The sequence below is a fragment of the Sturnus vulgaris genome, chromosome 11 (assembly GCF_052056855.1).
Source record: "Sturnus vulgaris isolate bStuVul1 chromosome 11, bStuVul1.hap1, whole genome shotgun sequence".
NCBI lineage: Eukaryota > Metazoa > Chordata > Aves > Passeriformes > Sturnidae > Sturnus > Sturnus vulgaris.
In genome coordinates, this window is record NC_142253.1 from 13,794,635 (window position 1) to 13,814,943 (window position 20,309).

At 39.9% G+C, this 20,309-nt stretch overlaps 1 protein-coding gene across 16 annotated transcripts in view; it reads right to left on the reverse strand.

Annotated features, from left to right (window-relative positions):
* The window catches only part of CACNA1D (calcium voltage-gated channel subunit alpha1 D), a 167,970-nt gene extending 148,038 nt beyond the window's left edge, over positions 1 to 19,932 (reverse strand). For all 16 annotated transcript variants that reach the window (XM_088171546.1, XM_088171537.1, XM_088171545.1 and 13 more), the window contains exons 1-3: positions 19,779 to 19,932; positions 17,376 to 17,694; positions 14,850 to 14,955 (exon numbers count right to left, since the gene is read on the reverse strand). In XM_088171546.1, coding sequence (XP_088027672.1) covers positions 14,850 to 14,955; positions 17,376 to 17,694; positions 19,779 to 19,815 — 462 coding nt within the window. In that variant the 5' untranslated portion in view covers positions 19,816 to 19,932. The remainder of the gene's footprint in view (positions 1 to 14,849; positions 14,956 to 17,375; positions 17,695 to 19,778) is intronic.
* Positions 19,933 to 20,309: the final 377 nt, after the last annotated feature.

A 20,309-nucleotide genomic window follows, 5' to 3' on the forward strand; every position in this document is an offset into this window, starting at 1 on the left:
ACTGGGCAGTGTTAGAGCCAGCATTGAGGGGTTAATCCTCCAGGATCAGTACAGCTGCCATAATTTGCTGTTCCTACACTAAGGATAATCTTGATAAAACAAGAGTTGCTTCTAGCATGCCCAAGCAAATTTTGGGGCACAGATAATTCTTGACATTTAGCTTCCAAATAATTACAGTGCTTAAAAAATAACCTTCTAGATCTTTTCAGAGGTGTGAATGCTTGCCAAATTTACATAAAACCCATATATGCCAACTAGAAATCTACAGCTTAGAATGAACATTGCTCTATTTTAAGCATATATAAACACACACACAGAGTATTGTAAAATAGAAAAAAAACCTGAGTGCTTTGCTTGTCCCCTTTGGAAGATCTGTGCCTGCCCAAGCTGAAAAGGTCTCCAATCACTATGCACAATTAGGACAGCAGAATACAGGCCAGATTTAGCCCTCCAAACAAAGAATTTCTAAGCATGTCTTAGATTTTTTTTTTCCTGTGATTTATCCAACAACAAAGGTCACATACATTTTACTGCTTGTTACAGCTTATACAAAGCCATAACTAGCAACTCAAAGCTAAAATATGTGGTGTTTTTCTTAACTCACACAGAGCATGCTTGTATAGATATAGCACTAAATTATCAAGTAATCATCATCTGTGGAAAATAGAGCAGCATCCAACTATTACTGAAGTTGTGGGAAACCATTCACCAGTTTTAACATCTTTCAAAGTGTTATTATTTTCATCATCAAAATATCACTGCTTATAAAAGTCTTTTAGTATGGGAAGAAAAATGTATTGGGAAAATAGGATGGAATAAAATGTGCCAGAATCCAACTGTTTTGCTAGAGTGAGGATATATGCAACACATGGCTAACTTACAAATGAGGGAATCAATTTTCATAAATGTTTATCAATCTAACAGCTACTGACAGAGTAAATTCCATGATGAAGTCATGACATTCATAAAAAAAAAAAATTAATCCACTCTGATTTTTGCCTCTGATTTTTTGACAAATTTGCTGTAACATGTACTTATTTATAGGCTTCCAAAGATAAGTGAATTCTTCAATCAATCAATTTCAGGGAAACACAGCCTTTTGTCTTCAGCCTTTAGCCTTAGGAAAGAGTTCACTAGATGAAAGAAAAAGTATCTGTAATGGAGTTAATACTACATATGGCAATATATTAAGTTAGATAAGCTGCTTCTGATTTGAAAACAGGTACAGCAGTTAAATTGCCAAGCTAGGTACTTAGAAAGGCAGGTTCTATGTATATGACATCTACGCTCTTGGCTTGGCTTAAAAGAAATCTAAAATCCCTTGAGACTCTACATCCTACTCAGTTATAACAATTCTAACATTTAATTAATTACAATTTGAAAGCTAAAACCCTCTCTGCTCCATGGGAGTCAAGTATTTTCATGTGATCATAAGACCACAGCAGTTTATCACTCATTAGCTAAATCATTATATTTTTAGTGTTCATGGTTAACACCTCTTATCTGCAAGTAAAATACGTGCACTTAAAATATGAGCAGCCATGAAAAAGTGGCATTAAAATCATTCACCCTGCAACTGGGGGTTGTCTCAGAGCACCACCTAGTCATTTCTAATCAAGTCAATATATGAAGAGAAATAAATATAAATCGGTCTTTGCATGAGGACACAATTTTAAGATTAAAAAAAAAAAATCAGTTTTGTCTTCTAGATAGAATAACAATAAGTCTTTTTAACTTCCTTTTCTAATTCAAGATAAAGGCCTCTAATTATCCCTTTTTAATTTTCCAAGAAATAAATATTCCACCACAAACTTAAATTTGTAGAGTAACATTCAAATCCAAGGATTCAACTTCAAGGATTTTCTTTCATTCCAGTAGGACTTTAATATGCTCTAACTATTCATGGCTGCAGTCACAGCAAGTAAAAGCGAGGCAGCATTTTGAGCTTTGCAACTCTTTTCTAAAATACACGGTCAGAGCTTGATAGGGAACATCCTGAACTGTCTCTGCAAACAGTAAACCATGGACTTGAAACTCACAGACTTGATTACTCATGGTTACTCCTCCAAAGTTTCAGAGGAAAAAGGATAGGATGTGCTGTTATACCCTAAGATTGCCCTCTCTTCCCACTGCAAGGGGGGTCCAAATTGTGCAGTGCAGGAACAGTGGATGTTCCAGGGTCCCCCTGCTCAGTGCTGACCCTGTGCTGGAGTGTCTGGCACTCTCAGTGCTCCCTGTCAGCTGAGGAAATGCCTCCTTCAGACAAATGTGAGCCCACTTAGCTGCCCTTGCAAGAAACCCAAGTATCTCTATTATTAGTGACCTCTCTAATGGCTTAGCAAGGAGCAGGCATCAGCATTCTACTCTGTAATTACACAGACTATAAGTGTGCACACAATGACTCTGAAGAGACACACAAATCCTTTAAGTTCATTGATAGCTGATGAGGTTAGCTTTCAGTTCATATCATTCAAGATCTAGTTCTCAGAAGAACAGATAAGCTTCCCAATATTCATCAAGGTTAAAAAGTACATTATTATGTGAAAACATCAATTTAGGGCCTCCACTACCAGCTTTCTTCCTGTGAAAAATGAGAAAAAGCAGAAGGAAAAGAAGAAACAACTCAATGGAAAACAGCCTGAGTACCCGGACCTCTGGCACCTTAATTTGTCCTTCACACTTGCCAGGGACTTAGTCTGAGACTACTGGCTAATAATAGGACATATATCTCAAACACAAACTCTTCAAAATTCCATATAGGAAACAAGAGTCTGACACAAAATACCTTGGTATTTTCTGGGATAAAATGGACACATTCATTGTATTTTAATAGTTTGAAGTTTTAAGTAAGACTTCTGTGGGTTTAAACTTTTTCTTCCACATTCTGCAAAAATGTTTACACAGCTGGTTGTTCTCTTCTAGAGAACAAATGATCTTCACAAGACAAATATCCATCTCACAAAAATAAAAAAATCTGAACTCCAAAGATCCCAAATCCAAAGACTGAATTACCTACATGTAAACTTTGTTCTTTACTAGAAGTGAAAATTTTGACCAAGAACATTAGCATTTTTTACTTCTGTAAAAGCAAATTCAGTGCCATTTCAGTATTTCATGGTTTTAATAGTATTATATAAAGTCATATCAAAGAATATAACATTATTATTAATTCTCCATCCCTAGTGTTTAAGGACAGTTTGGATGGGGCTCTGAGCAACCTTATCTACTGAAAGAAGCATTGGGACTAGACCATCTTTTATGTCCCTTTCAACCTAAGACAAGATCCTATCTTTCCTTTCATTCTATTCTATCTTTTTATTGCTAAGTGATGAAAAGCAGAATTTAAAGTAACATATCTTAAGACAGAATCTTGCAATGGTACCATTCCCACCATTTGGACAGCTCCCATTATTTGTGAGCACTGAAAACATCACCCTTTCTTTTGCCATGTGCAATTTCTGCTGAATGGGATGTGGCCTGCCTTGATTTCATTGACAGATCACCTGTAAGGGAATCCCTGAACTTCCCAACTAAATACTGAGGGGTGCTTTTGCCACCAATGTAACAAATAGAGGCTTCACATTAGCATTTCCAGATACACATGAAACACCGTATGGAAGCTCACTGTATCTTCTGAGACATCTAACATTAACTCCCCCAAATTTCCTGTCCTACTGCTGTTTACCTAAATGTCACTGCTTTTGCTGTATCACTATGGGAACAGTGGCTGTTCCTTCTGTTCCCATACTGCCACTACCAATCACTTTTTCTTCGCCAAAATTTGCTGCCAAAACACTCTACATACTCAAATTTAAAATATAGCCTCTAACAACAAAATTCTCCAGAAAGCATTCACCAGAATGTCAGCCAAACCATTTCCAGATAAAGTAACTGTTTGAAGAGAACTCCCTTGATATCATTGCACTGTCTATACAAGCCCTATTTACCATATCTGGATCCTTCACAGTCTCAAACTTACTTTTCCTTTCAACAACCTCTTAAAGCAGAAAGTTATTTTATAGGCAGGAAACTAAAATTCTAAAAAGATAAATATCCTGTCCAAGAACACCAAGAAGTTCAGGGCAAACTAAAGTATTCAATGCTTATCCCTGAAGTTCTTGGCTAAAGCCTTACCTATGTTCTCTTACCCTTTCTCTTATGGCACCAAACTATTTGGCTTTCTTAGCCCACATAGTCCAGTGCTCCTTTTAAAGTAAACAACCAGTTCTGTAAGCATGAAAATTAATAAAGCCTGTTCCCTTCAGTCTGCCATTGTTTGAGTTTTAGGATGACAAGTGGCCTGCATGTGGGGGAAGAGGGAACACAAAGTTCCTCTCCATCTTCTCAAAAATCATGTAAAAATAACTTGAAAATGTTTGTTTCTGCTTTATTTGGTTGAAATCAGATGATCTCAGAAGCTGAAGCTAAATCTGCAGCCCATGCATTTTTTATCCACACTGATACATGCTCTCAGCCATGTAGTGCTTAGGGAAAACAGACGTGGGAAGCAGTCAATAGTCTTTACTACAGGAGACAGAGTCCTCTACAAAAGTCACAAGTCTAACCCATGCTGGCAGGCCAGGTCTGTGCATGCTCAGTCTACCTGGGCTCAATCTGCATTAACTGTGGGTGTTAAGATTGCAAAGCCTCCAGCAAGTTCCTGAGTTCAGGGTAAGGTGAATTCTTATGGCATTAGGAATGCAGATGGCACACGTGCCCAGATTAAGGTGGGCTGGCACAGACACCCCCATGACCACAAACACACAACTGCAGCACTGGCCAGCAAAACAACATGGCCTTTGCCAAAAATATGTTTTAGTGACTCTCTCTTAAACGAGACTGCTTAATTATACTTAAGAAAACGTGCAAAACCTTTTAAGTACCATTTAAGTTGGTACTAGAATGGAGAAAAGCTGTCTGGTCTACACTGTGCCTTGAGCATTAGATCAGCTGAGGCTCCTCAACAGGACCAACAAAGCCACAGACTTTGTACCTGGAACTATTCAACTCTAGCTTTCAAACTAGGAAGCATCATTTAATACCATGAGACTTGTAGGTACAGTTCAGTTCAACATTGTTCCTTTTAACACTGAATTTTTAATTAAGTTTTCTGAAGTCAGTCATGTCAAAAGATTTAGACCTTATTTTAATAAGCACACAAGAGGTACATAATTTTGGAGGTTGCTTTCAGATTTTTCCTTTGCTATAGCAAGAAATACATTATGAGATCAGTTACTTGAACTCAGAAGCACTAAATATTCTTGTGATGAAGATAAGCACATAATCACGTAAATACCATTTCATGATGAGCAACATTTATGCCACACATCACTGGTATGTGTTTTAAAGGATTCTGGATGAATACATGAAAAAAATAAGTCATGGCATCATAATAAGTTCAACAGAGTGAAAACTGCACTAACAAAATGTCTGATAAACATAATACAGCTTTGGGGTATTTGCTACTCATTTCCTTGGAAGGGCTGCATTTGTCTGATTAGCTGAGCTGCAGAAGATGCCGTCTTGCTGGAGGCTGCTGCACTCTGCAGCCACTGTCAGCAACCTAGAAAAGTATAATTATCCAACTACTGAACCTTATTAACAAACACTTCTCATGCTCATATTCTTACATTGTAAAGAGATTTCTTTTGTGCTGAAAAAATGTAAGCAGCTCTGTGGGCTCCTTTGTGCCACTGGATCCCCCACAACATTTTACTGAAATGCTGCCTGATAGCTCAGCACAACATACATAAGCTGTCAGGTGTGATTAAATTCAACACATCACCTGGTTTGTATCACATGAGAAAAGGATAACTAAAACAACTGGGCAAATGAACCTTTGGGCTGAACTATTTCCCTCAAACTAATATTTGATGTACCTTAATCACTGGAAAATTTGCAACAAAAAATAAAGAATCTGCAGAAGCTCAGAATTTAGTATTTAAATTTGTCTACTGTGATCCCTTCACCTTTACCAACCAACACAGACCATGGCTTGTATTATGTGATTTACTACACTAACAAATAGCAAGATGCAAATACTTAATAACAGCATTACCCAAAGGCAGAATTCTACAAGATTGCAAACTGGTAACAGCTCTCTACCCCGTTCAATAATGATCAGTATGAAAAAATTGCAACAGCAACAGACTCAGACACGGCCCAAACTTCTAACCATGCATCTACACCAAAAATGTACTGGCACAATAACTTTTAATATTAAAGAAGATGGGGGGAATCATGATTCTTAACTAAACAAATCCATGAAAAAAAATCAATCTGCCAATAATTTCAAAGTCTAATCAATCCCTAAAAACATTGAAAAGTCAAGTTCTGTATCATGGCCAGCTGTGTCAACTTCACTGAAAAAAATCACTGAACTGAATTAATTTCAAATCTTTATTTAAAGTTTGTCTCAAATGCTGAAGTCAAGCACCTACATTTCTGAGAAATACCATGTTGTTCAATCTAGGCATTCTTCAAAAATAAAAAAAAACTGTAAAAGCCCTTTTCTTCATGAAAATAACCATGAAAAAAATCACAAGCAATTGTAAGTGGCTAATTGGCTTTACCAAGTGAATTTTATAAAAGCAGAAACAACACTCATTCTCAATCTCTTCTGAAGCAGTCAGTGGGGGAGGGAAATACAAAGATATTCAATTTGGAATTCATTACATGAAAATGTTATCAAACTTTTCCAAATAATTGCACAATGACCAAAAAAAAAAAAAAAAAAAAATCACTTCCATCCTAATTAATATTCTCCCACTATCACTATATATTCATTTAACCTTTCTTGTGGCCCTATTCTTCCAGATGGCCCTGCAAAAGAAAGGTTTTGGTGCATGACAGAAGGATAAACAAATCTGAGTTCTTACAAAATGAATGGTAAACCAAATCACACATTCAATTAACCATGACCGAAACCAGTTTGTCATTAAAGCTCACCAGATTAGAAACTGCATTTCAGTTGATTTAACAGCCACATGAATCTTCTGAAGTACTCAGGGACCAGCTTTCTAAAAGCACCCAGAACTACTCCAGCTCTGCTCAAATTGAGCACGCCAGCCTTGACCAGCATTTTCAAAAGCCATGGATCCCAGCTCTGTGGTATTTCAAGACAGCACTCACACACAAACCATGGTAAAAACAAACACAGCTCTCAAAGCATAAAGTACATCTGATGGGAACATCTTTTTAAAAGAAAGTAAACACCCATACTCTGCATAGTCTAGAGTTTTAAAACAAAGTTTATAGAAAAAAAAATCCAATATTTATAGCAATCTGCATTTGGTGTGGCATCAGTACATGGCAACGTGGAAAGCTTCTCACTTCTATGTGTTCATGTCTTCAGTAAAATTTTCAGAAACAACTTCCAGGTTTTCCTTTAGCATAGCAGCTATTGTCAAGGAATAAAACCATACCTACTATTTTGTTAGATTTACATAGTCAATATTGGAGTAAACAAGTAATTCACATGCTTTACATACAGTCAGTAGGCTAGTTATATCACCAGGATTTTTCATGGGTTTTTTTCAGATTATTTCAAAATCTACTTTTACTCTATTGCAACAGTTTGCATATAAAGTACAAACTTCTCCCACTTGTCTTAAATGCTCAATTTATATTTCAATTACAGCTATTTTAATACCAAATCTAACTACTTTGACCACTCAACTGAAACAGTAACTAATATGATTATTCCATGTTTTTAATGATCAAGTTCACTTTTATTCCAACCAGTCTATACTTGAATATTTCACAGGCATATCTTCATCAGGCAGAGAGTAAGGGAAAAAAGGAGTGGGGAATCACTGCTCTCCACAGCATAAAGAAACCCAAAAAAACCCAGTCTTCTCTAGCAGTGCAGCACTATCCTGTTTGGGAGACTGACTTTAGGCTACAATAGAAAAAGAACTTTTTCTGGTGTGTGCTCTCTCTCCCCAGGCAGTTTGCCAGTAGTGCACTACCAGCAAATCTCTTTAAGGAGAGACAAGCCCTTAGTAGGAATCCTTACAGGAACAAGCTTGCAATTTTGAACATGGAAAACAATTTCCTTTCAAATGGGAATGATTAAGTACATCTCTGTGTAAGGCCTTCTGGCGTGGACAACTGAGAAGCTCTCTTGCATTAAAAAAAAAAAAAAAAAATTATAGTGCCCTTAACTGAAACCTGTAACACCAAACTGCAGATCTTCACGTGCCCTTATACTCCAAACAGATATTTTGGGGTTCAGCACAGATTAAGTTGTACTGGGACACACAAACTAAAGGGGAACAGGGACTTGACTGTGTTATTCCCAAACTTCTGCAAACCCAAACAATCTACTAGTTGGAAATTGCCAGTCCTCCTGGTCATAAAACTTTCCTTTGGGAATGTCCCTCTTCCTAAATCAGAGAGTGAAATAAAAATTCTGTTTCGTTCACAGCTAGAGATGGACTTGACACATGAAATTACAAAAAAAATTCAAGGGCTATGTCGTATTACTGGGGTAGTGCAGCACAGACAGTAGAGTCCCAGGAACTTACTTCAGAATAAAAGTGGGACTAAAACACTAACTCAGAATTGTCATCTGTCTTGCAGAAGTGTGCATTACAATACAAAGAAAAAATAAAAAACTTTGAAATTCAAAATCTGCATTGAAAAATCAAAGTAATCCATAATAATTAGCTAATGCATATTACTGAAGTTTTGGATTGACAGTAATAGTAAACAAAAAAGCAAAATTGAAATAGGAAGAGAGGGATGAGGACTAAATTATAATATTTCATAATCCCCTTGCAGAAATGTCATCTATCAAGAAATTCTTGCAAATGTGCAAAGGTTACTCAGTGATGCAATATCTCACCTAATAGCCATCAAACAACTTTATTACTAATTTTCAGAAACATAAGGCATGTTGTTCTTCTAGTTAACTAGTTATTTAACGGGTTTTTGAACAAGAATATACATGTCAGGTACATGTATATTTCATATACATGTATCACATTGTTTTGATTATTTTTATTTTGCTGTTTTTCATGTACATGAAATATTATCCTTCAGAGCACTTGCATATGGACAAAAAAACTGACCCAAGTCTCCTCATTTTAATATGTGGGGATTTTTTTTTTTTTTTTTTACAAAATTGAACTAATGACTCTCACAGGCCCCTCCTATTCATACACAAGCATGTATGTAAATTCCACTGACTTGTATCAATGCACAATGATAAATTCCTGTAATGTATCAGTTACAATTAGATCCTATATTTTTGAATCATTTTCAGATAAAATTTAATTATATTTTCTCTTACAACAAATTAATCTGGTATCTTTAATATGGGTAGCCTGGCTAAGTATACACAAGTCATTATAAGGTCTCCACCATGTTTTCCCAGGCAAAGCCAAGTACTTTCAGTAGAGTCCAAATTATCTTGCATCTTTCCTGAAAAGTTCACTTGGGTAACTTTTAGGCCAGCTATCAGAGCCATTAGGAGAGAGCATTAGCTAAGAATCCAAAGATAGAAAAGTATCAGAAACACAGTATCAAAAAGTTATTTAGATTGGAAGATTTTCTAAGTGAGTGGAAAGAGAGCCAGGCCTTAAAGACCCTTGAGCTGAAAAAGTAAACACGGCAAAGACAGTAAATAAACACAGAAATCCTTCTAAGATACAACATTGAACACGTAGCAATTAAACAAATATCTTTAGAATTGTTTACTAAATGAGATTAAAATTTATATAATTCTACAACGATATATTCAGATAATCTCTGTATGGAGGACAACTGGGTGCAAGGTAAAAAACCAACAACCTTTTCAATGGATGGATTAATTAGTCATGTGGCCCCAGAACTGAATGAGTCATGGAGTTGCTAATGAGATAAGGACAGGAAGCCTGACACCTCTAAGTCAAGAGTTCAACCGGTTCTTCTCGGAGCACTCTCCTGCTGTGCCCTAGATTGAAGGCACAACACTGGCTTTGCTCCTGCTGAAGGGACTCAGAGCCATGTAAAGCTACTTACAGAGGAAATCTTGGCCTGAAAGTAGGACACAAACATCACCTTTCTGTAGCAGAGTCCCCCACTATGGCTCTCCCAGCCCCAGCTGCCTGGGATGCAGAAGAGGCATCCAGGACCATCAGCTCCAAGCAGAGGCTGCAGAGACACACAGCCTCACTCTGAGGGTTCCCCACAGACAGTGGTACTCAGCAAGGCTCAAGAATCCTGTTATCAGGGGCACAGAGACTTTAATTAACATTAGGGGCCCTTTGTGCACTGGAGGCAAACTCTCTACTCGTGGGACTTGGCTAATTCGCTGTAATTTATACAGCTGGGTCTCCCATCCCTTGACTCTGCTGTCAATCTCTGCTCAAGTACAACGGTGTCACCACAAAAACCTTGGGGTCTGGTCACAGGAGCTGCAGCACAACCAAAGAGTCAACTCAGACTTCAGGGGTGTCATTTTCAGCAGCTCTGGATGGATGGATGCCTTCTTATTCTTCATATTTACTTATTAAAAAGAAGGAAAGAAAAATAATAACCAACAATGTCTTGACCACGGCCAAAAACCAGACTTGTATTGTGCTGGTCTGCCCACACATGATAAAGAAAGAAGCCCAGTGCCAGTCAGGGCAATAGGAAAGGCAGCAGGAGGCAGAGCACAGAAGAGAACATGGGACAGCAGGATGATACCAGGAATTGAGGTGGGAGAAGGAGATAGAGAAAAGCATGCTGCACAAGAGGACAAACAGAAGAGAAAACACAGAGGGAAGCCAGAAGGTAGAGGCAGAAGATAACAAGAAATAAATGAGTGGGAAGTTAAAGACAAAAGACATGAAGGAAAATAGCATACCACAGATGAGGAAAATAAAAAGGAGAAGAGAGAAACAGAAATAGGATATATATACAGGAAGCCCTTTCTGCTAGAAATTGCTTCTTATCAAGCTTAGACAAGAAACACTTCCAAAAAGAAGAGCTCAATCAAGCATGGAAAGTTTAGATCACTTGAGACCTCTCAAGGCAGATGACAAACTACCTGAAAATATGAAGCATTATTTAGTCCCAAAGTACATTATCCCTGCTCTGTTCGAACAGAAAACTCCTCAGTTCAATAATAGTTTCACCCATCTACTTGGAGAAGAACAGGGTCCACTTGTGTCAGTGCATTCAGTGATTAGGGATTAATTATTAATGAAGTAGAATTGAGGCTTAAGTTCATCACTCTGTACTGCAGCCTATGCAATACACACAGCCATGAGAGAACTACTCCAGTCAAAGTACAGAAAACAAGATCCCTTCCTCCTGCCTCTCCTGGCACACAAAGACACATCGAGGTGTTTTAGACAAAGGATTACATGAAATTTCCCATAGAACACAGGACTGTAACACTTGGCAAGTGGTCAAGCACAGTCCAGACTGATTTTGATTCTGCACTTTGGCTTTGTTTGAATGCGTTGTTTTGTATCACTCAGTACTAACACCTCTCTCCTGACAGAGGATAAGCGTGACCACGAATCCACTGAGCAAGGAGGTAACTGTAGTGCACCCTTGATCCCAGAGACAGGAAAAACACAAAACACTGACCAGAACTTGTGCATTCAGAATACAAAAAGACATACCCAAAAAAACCACCTAATAATGAAAGAGACTCCTATTCCTACAACATCATTGCTTATTATTACCATCTGCTTAATTCAGTCACCAATATACTGAAAAAAAACTTTTCTTGCTTCCCTAAATTATCATAAATATCACATAGCATGCTGCTGGCTCTGTTACAAAAACATCTGTGATCTCAACTTGCAAATCAAAGACAAGTAACAAACAGAGAAACACACAGTTGAACCACCCTTGTACCATCAGTTTCCTATAAATACTATTCCAAAAGAAAGTGTTTGGAACCCTCTCACAGACCTTTATCTTAAGATAAAGACTTAGGATTTAAGATAGACTCAATTCCAAGAATAAATGATACCTAAGATACAGTCTATTTTTTAAAAATACGTAAGCGTGAATACATTTGATTTACTATTTCTCTGAAGACGCAGACACCTGTTTCTTAAAATGTTTATTATATATTTGGTTATAAAATTTATTTTGCTATTACTGCTGCAACATATAACTGCCTTTGTGCTGGTTAGGCACCACACGTGGAAGCATTAATGAGAAAGGGATCACAATCAGAGTTTGGGTGGTTGATACAGGGTCAGTATTTCACTTTCTCAGTCACAGGCAGAGACTCAGAAACCCTCTCAGATTTCTTTTACAAGTCTTGGAAACTCCATCACACAGACTCTGCCTTCTAAGCTCCCAGCACAGAGAAGAGTGAATAGCTGCTTTGCACATACATCCTTGCACTGAGGTTGCAACTTCAAACTTGCCAAGTCATAAAGGATGAGCACTTGGAGTGCTGAAGTTCTCATATATGTACCTTATGAGCCCAACCAAAAATGGAAAAGTTTACATCTCTACTTCCCATTTACCAGTGTTCCACTGGTTTTTGCTCTCATACCATTGCTTCCTCGTTCTGAGCCTGATTACAAATTACATCTATTTTGCATTCACAGAAAAACCCCACGTGTATAAATACTTTTTTTTAAATTTGTAAACAGAAAGATAAAGAGCCAGTTCAGCTAGCTGATGGAAAGTAATTCATTTATTCAACTCAATGCAGCAACATTGAGAGAACCAAGCTAGGTATAATATCCGTATGCAAACTAAAATGTAAGAAGCTGAACTTGAATTCAAGTCAGAGTGGGGCAGTCTCCTAGCAAGGCCAGAGTGCAGGGCTCAGGTCAGGCATCCGTGTCTGCATTCAGAGAGGCAAAACCCTGCCAAACCTACAAGGTTCAATGATGATTAAGATTCAGTCTGTTTACAAGCCAGACCAAAGATCTGAACATTATTAAGAGAATAATCCCTACTCCCACTGTAAGAGAGTCCTCTCTCCAATGCTTATTGACACAGGCACCTCAAGCAGCAGGAGCCACAGGATCCAGCAGGTTCCCAAGCAAGCCTCAGCATTTCTAACTCAGCTCTTCTAACACATTCCCTCATAGTGCACTTGAATCCACACTAACCAAGGAAAATTGTCAGTGAAATAACAGAGGACAGACACGAGCCCAGACCACTGGTTAACATATTTCTTGATGGAGAACCTCAGTCATAGGAAAGGCCAATACTGCTCATTCCAGAACTATTTATTTTATTAGATTGAACACAGCAGCTGTGTGTGTGCTCCCTTATTGAGTTTAAATCTGTCCCAGCAACTCAAAGTACATTGCCAGTATAAATTCTGTTCTTTGAGCAAACTTAGTGGAATGACTCAAATTCAGGATAAACAGGATGCAAATTTAAATGAGAATTTGAGATCATTTAAATGGCCAAGTAAACTTTCTATACATATAATTGGAGGAGTTCAAGAACCCTTCTACTTAAAATAGCTAAGGATTAAGAATATCTCACGTTAAAGAAAATAAATTAAAAAAAAAAAAGACAAAATATTATTCCTTAGACTAGCCTGGCCACATTAGAAAAATCATCAGGGATGAAAATGTCCACTGTCTTTCTAAATACTAACACACTGTAGAATTGAAATTGGGTCAGAAACACCAGACAATAACCTAGCAAAACTAAAACTAGAAACATTTTTCAAAATGATTAGCTTCTGACACAAGTAACTACTTTACCCTTTTCATGTAATGCTTTCTGAAATTAGTTATTAGCAGATCTCAGGGTGGATTGACAGATATGGAGATTTGTGCCCTGAACGTCTCAGGGGAAAAGAAGTCTGTTGGTTGGCTGGATACACAGCTACATAACCCTTTCTTTACACTAACCTGAATTATTCTGCCTTTCATCAGCAATTGTTATTGTCCATATTTACTTAATCACAATTAAAAAAAAATAAAAATGGTTCATCCACACAAAATAATTACTTTTAGAAAAATAAATATATACACATCACAAATTATGCAAACATGTTCATCAAATAAAAGACTTCCTATCAACCCTAATTTTCCAGGTTAATGAATCCAAAATTACCTAGTCCTTGGTATCCGATTCTTTATTTCATGAACTTTCTTCCCCATCCAAAGAGTCACATGCAAATTATGAGGGCACAAGACAACTCAACTCTTCTATCTCAAAATGGAGTTTAATATAAACAACAAAATCATTGCAATGTAATTCAATATTACCTTTGAGTGATAGCCTTTAAGTTTTTAGGGAATTAAAAAAAAATAGTTTCCATTTTATCTTCTCAAGCACAACCCTAGTATACTATTTTCAACCAAAGAAATACATCTCTACACACCATCTACTGCAATACCATCCCTCTTCTGAAAGATCATTTATACCAGTAGTGACCACTTTGAAAATTCACATTGATGTTCCTATCACTTAAAATATATTAATGCAAAATTTTCCCACCATCCTCTCATTAAAAATTAAAATATCCAGTAAAATAAACAGCCAAATAACACCATTAAAAACTGAAAACAGAGTAGACAAGTACACTAGGAAAGGCAGTAAACCTTCAAGTCTGAAACACGTGTCAGTAACAGAAACAGCTAGTAAATAAATGTAATATAAGCAATAGAAACACAAATTAAAACTTTTATGCCACACAGAGCATAATATTAATGCAGCTTTTCTCCAAAGAATTTTACTGATAAAAAAACCTCATTTTGAGCACATGACAAAATAATACTGGGGAAAAAAAGCAACTCCATATACATTTCGTATATCACTATATACCAATTTCTTTCACTGAAATTACCTTTATTTAGTTCAGTCTCAAATACTGGCAGTTAATTATGTTAAAAGCATAGCAAAGCAACATAAAATAAAAATTCCAGAGTACTTACCAAATTATGATTAGTTGAATTAGAATCATCTTCTGGGAATGGGATGTAAACAGCTAAGGCCACACAATTGGCAAAAATAGACAGTAGTATAAATATGTCAAATGGTCTGAAAAATCTCGTTAAGGAACTCATGACTTATGAGTATCTACAAACTTTTAAGTCTCGTCCTCCTTCCAGCATCAGCAATGGTAAAACAAGTCTTTGCTTTAAGGCAATCTTTTGACTGCTAACTCTGACAAACACTCCATCACCTTTAGTTATAGCACTATATATACCATATTATTTTCCATCACAATGATCCTTCAAAGTCCTCTTCCTTTTGAAAAGAGTGCAAACTATTACTCATGCTGTCACAGAGCACTTGATATTAAATTCCAGTGATGAATATAATGATCCACTCTTAAATCAACGCGTGGGTCATCACAATGGGCAAGGAATAGTCCCAGAACTGTCCTCATATGTAGGTCTCATTAACATACCTTCTTCCAAAGGAGGAAAATCATTGGAAATCTAGTTCATAGTAGGATATGAAAAAGATTCCCAGAAAACCACAACTATTCTCTTCTAGGAGAGCTAGAAAGCTGTACAATTGACAGCAGAAAATTCTGGGCCACTCTATGTCTCTGACAGCTTTATTCCTGAATCCTGGCTTTGGCCAGGACAAATGAAACTTCAGGTGAGTTGAGTAGAAAATAGAATATCATGGTTGGCTTGGCAGCCACACGAAGGCTACAGACTTCCACACTGGCAAGAGCATGGACTGCAGCTCTGCAGAGCTAGACTATATATACATATATAAATATATATACACACACATATACTAGAGCTGGACAACAGCAGTGGGAACCTGGAGATACCTTCTGTCTTCCAGAAAAAAAAAAATCTTCCTTTTCTTAAAATTCATACATATGAAGTTCCTCCTTCAGTTTTTCATTGATTTGCCTTTCTCATAAGGTATTTTACTATTCTCACTGACCAGAAACATGGAGGTACTGTGATGAACCCATCTGTGGAAGTTTGGAAAAGAAATACTTTGGACCTCAGCTACAACTTTTGGCATCCTTTCCTGCATTTGATGCACAATTTCTGGATATGTTTCCATAAGAGTCCCATAAGAGATTGGGGTAAGAGTACTAAATATACTCAAAAGAATATTTTTGCCAGTTTAAAAAAGTCCCACAAAGCCCATATATCCTATAATATGTGTTAAATAAATTCTGTTTGCTGGCCTATTAAAAGTTTGTCACCTTGAGGGCCGTGTCTATGTGTACAAAGTAGATCAACATCAACAGCTGCTACATTGTGTACAAAATAAAGTTACAAGAGCATTTTCCAGACTGGAGCGAGCAATTGATACCATAACAAGACTGACAACCTTGTTTTATGATGTGGTCCTGCTGGGACAAATTCTCGCTGAGTTATTCCAGTCGAGATCCATAGCAATTTCATTTACCTGACCTTAGCCAAGGAGAGGCCAATTTACTGAAATTAGTTGGACTTCTACCAGTTTAAATGAAAGAAGAAGCCATTTCACTATCTTTAATTTGCAATTGAATTTTGTACAAAGAACTGAGAAACACCAACCCTATAAATGAGTAACAGCTCTTATTGCCAGGTTGGCTGTTCTGTTTATAGTAACAAATTGAGTTTTACTTCAGTAATCTACTGTCTAGAACAGCTGTTTCCCATTACAGGGATGTTGCCATGGCTAATAGGCTAACATTTTTCTCCTTGTACCTCAGCAAAACTATTTGCTATTTCAAACCTTTTCTTGGTAATTAAATAATATACCAAACCAACATGCTATCCATTCGGCCACAGAAATGCAGATATTTCCACATCATAACCAGTGAACTGAAGGAAAAGCCATCCTTCCCATCACACAGGTCATCATGAACACAAAGCAGCATCTCTGATCTCACATCAAATGTACATGCTTCCAAATATTTTTGGTGGTAGACATAAGTTGTACAAGCTCAGATGATTATTATATTTCAGACACTTATGTATACTTAGAACACTTCCTTGGCTTAAGGAAAAATCTTCCCTACTTTTAGTACCAGGAAAAACAATTTTTATAAAAATATTTCTGCATCTGACTCATTTGCCCTAATGGCAATACCCCAAATTCCAATATGGAAGATACAGGTTTGACATCTTTGGCCATCTCCCTGACACTTCGTTATTTGGAAAGGCAAATAATGCAATGCAGAGATTTGCTGGAATATAATGTTAGCTTGAAAATGTTCCCCTAGCTCCTCCCAGAAAAAAGGAACAGCTATGAGCTCTCCTCTGACTTTGAGCTACCTACTTCAGCAAATGATATTCTGTGTCAATATGACACAAAAGACTATCTTTAACAGCAACTGAAGCCAAATTAACTCCCACTGACATTAATGACAGTTATCCACACGTACAAGTGATGCAACATTTGTGATGCTCCAAGAGATCCTGTAAAACAATCCCCTTTATACAAGCAGAAAATGTAAGAAAATCATTTTAAAAGCAAACTGCAACAAAGGATACTTCCATTCTACTAGACTAATGCAGGCTCTTCGTATTGGATTGTTGAGGGATAAACAGAAAAGGGCACGGGGTGGCCGACTATTGGACGTATTACCCTGTTTTTTGCTCTTGGCATATTGCTGGCGTTTTCTTTGGGACAGAGATCCTACAGGCTGGGCTGTGGTGGTACTCATGTTTTGGGCAGCCTTTGCTTGTCTAGCAGCATCGATTGCAGCTTGCCAAGATAGAACAGTTTGCTTGGATGGTGCTGAACTGTTTGACTGAATAGCTGGTCCGTCACCAGGGAGAGGAATCCTGTTGCTACTTGCATAGTTCACCTCTGTGGGACAAAAGAAAAAAGTACTCTGTTATAACTGTTTTACACTAAAATGGGTCTAATCCAAAAAGTTTGTTTTAAGACCTCCCGGCAGTGTGATGTTTCCATCACATATACAGATATATATGCCTACACTTGTGCTATGGTATATGCAATTGAACAGGAGAAAACATGCTCAGGAATCAGTTTTACAACTTCGAGATTGATCTAGGTATTGAGGCACAAACACTTCTCATTTTGATTCTTCCACTTACAATGTCTTATTCTAACTGGATAGAAGCCTTCCTGTCTTCGTGTTTGTTCAATAAAACATACCTACCCCTTAAGATCAAGCTTGCTGTAGCACCTTAGCATTTACTATTCTCTCTATTTTGGTCAAAAGAATAGTTGTTTAAAATTCTTACACATTTTTCAATTAAGAACAAGCAGCAAGGTAGAGGGGGTAGTCCTGCAAGCAAGTTAAATCTTGCCCTGCTTTGCATTCTCAAAGAAAAATGCGTGGATGCCTCCCACAAGTGAAGATCCAATACTGTCTGCGATAAACATGTTCATAAAGCTCTGCTGTCTTCCGCACTAGGAATCACAACCATGAACCCATTGTAAAAGGATAAGCTTCGGTTCTGTAAAAGGATGGTGTTTGGTTTTGCTTCTTCATGAGAATTTAAAAAATAAACTGCGCCTTCCAAATAATAATTGAGTGCTCTTTATGCAGATGACAGCAAAGAGGCAAAACACCACCTCCTCTCAAGGATCCCTCCTCGCGAGCTCTTTGACTAGCGCAACAGTCACTCCTACATGCACCTGTAGGAAGGAGAGGCTCCTGAGCGCGATTCAAAACTTGATGCCTGGGTGGGGGGAAAAAAATGGAGGAACGGCACAATATACGTGCTGGGAATTCGGGCTGGCAAAAGATATAACTGTGAAACGGATCTACCCAGGCAGGGGAGGAAAAATCTCTTCCCGTCAAGCAGCGGAGAGGCAGGGAAAGCACGGCCCTCCTGCTCCAGACGGGGGGCACGGACCGTGGGAGCGCCGCGAACGCGCGTGGACGCGGACGAGCCGGGGCCGGTCCCTGCTCCGGGGGCGCGGGAGCCCTAAGATGGCTCCCCGGGATGGCGGCGGGGAGTGGGGGGGTCACGGCGGGGCCCCCACGGAGCTGCCGCGGGGAGCGGCACCGGCGCGGCGAGCGCTGGCCAGCGGCGGCGCATCAACAGCTGGGTGACACGGGGGACAGAGCCGCCGCGGGGGCAAAGGTGGCACTTCTACCTCCAACATCTTCCCAAAGCATCCCTGCTTCCCCTTCCGCCCCCTCCTTTTTTTTTTTTTTTTTTCTCCCCCACATATAAATGCAACGGCACAGCCATCTCCCCCGCCTTCCGCCTGCCCTTCGGGATGCCATGAAACGTGGCTCGGCGCAAATAAACCACCCACCTACCCATCTATCTATATAGCCATAGTCTTTTAAATAGATGCTTGAAAGGGAAACAAAGCCCGGGTGACTGCGTTCCTCGGGGGCAACACTAACTTGCTGCTGATTGAGGAGGGAGGAATTATTTATAAACAACAGCGGGGGCTGTGGCAGCGCCGGAGCCCGTCGGCGGAGCGGATTAGCGCCGCGGAGCCCCGCGTCTCGCCCCCGTGCGCCCTACCGGGCAGGGGCCGAGCGCATCGCGCCCGCCGCCCTGCCCTCGGCCCCGCCGCCCTCCGCGGGGCAGCCCCCGGGAGCCGCAGCTGCGGGCAGGTTCAGCCCCGGTTACACACGGATGAGGCAAACGCAGCCCCAGCCGCGTCCGCCCGCAGCTGATGTTAATGGCCCCAGGACAAGGGACAGACGCGCATAAATCCGCTCGCACGTTGGTCACACGCCGAGGGCAGCACCTTGTCCCGCCTTCGCATCATCCCTTGCCCTTCCCGGTCCCTCCTCGAACACAGCCGCTCGTTCCCATCCCAAACCGACCCCATCCTCAACCCCTTCCCTAATCCCCCCCAATCCCCGACTCCCAAATCCCTCCTAAATCCTCCCCCGCCCCCTCCCTCCCCTGAGCCCCAAGCACGCCGCTGCCCTTGGTGGGCGCCCCGGCTCTTACCTTCAGGGTGCTGCTCGGGCTGCTGGTGCTGGTGCATTTTTCTCACTTTCTCCAGCGTGTGAGAGGAAAATGAAAAAACAAAAAAGGGCAGAGACGCCCCCCAACCCCACCCCGAGCCAGGTGCGCGCTGCCCCTGCGCTACCCGCTACCCGACCCCCATGGTAGTGACTAGAGACGTGCGAGGGGCTGCTGCTGCTCCTCCTCCTCCTGCCGCTGCTGCTTCGCCGCTGCCAAATCCCTCAGAGTTTGGGCCAACATGACACTCACATCCGGGTGACACGGGATCTCTCCATCCCTAGCAACCCGGCTGCTGCTGCCGCCGCCGGCTTCTCGGTCCCCTCCTGCCGCTGCTGCCGGCTCCTCGGTCCCCCTCCTCCCGCCGCCGCCCGCTCCGCCTCGGCCCCCTCCTCCTCTCGCCGCCGCCGCCCGCCCGCTCGCAGTCCCCCTCCTCCCGCCGCCGCGGGCTTTAACTCCCTCGCTGCTGCCACTGCCAGCACCGCCACCTGCTGCTGCGGCCGGGCGGGGGCGCGG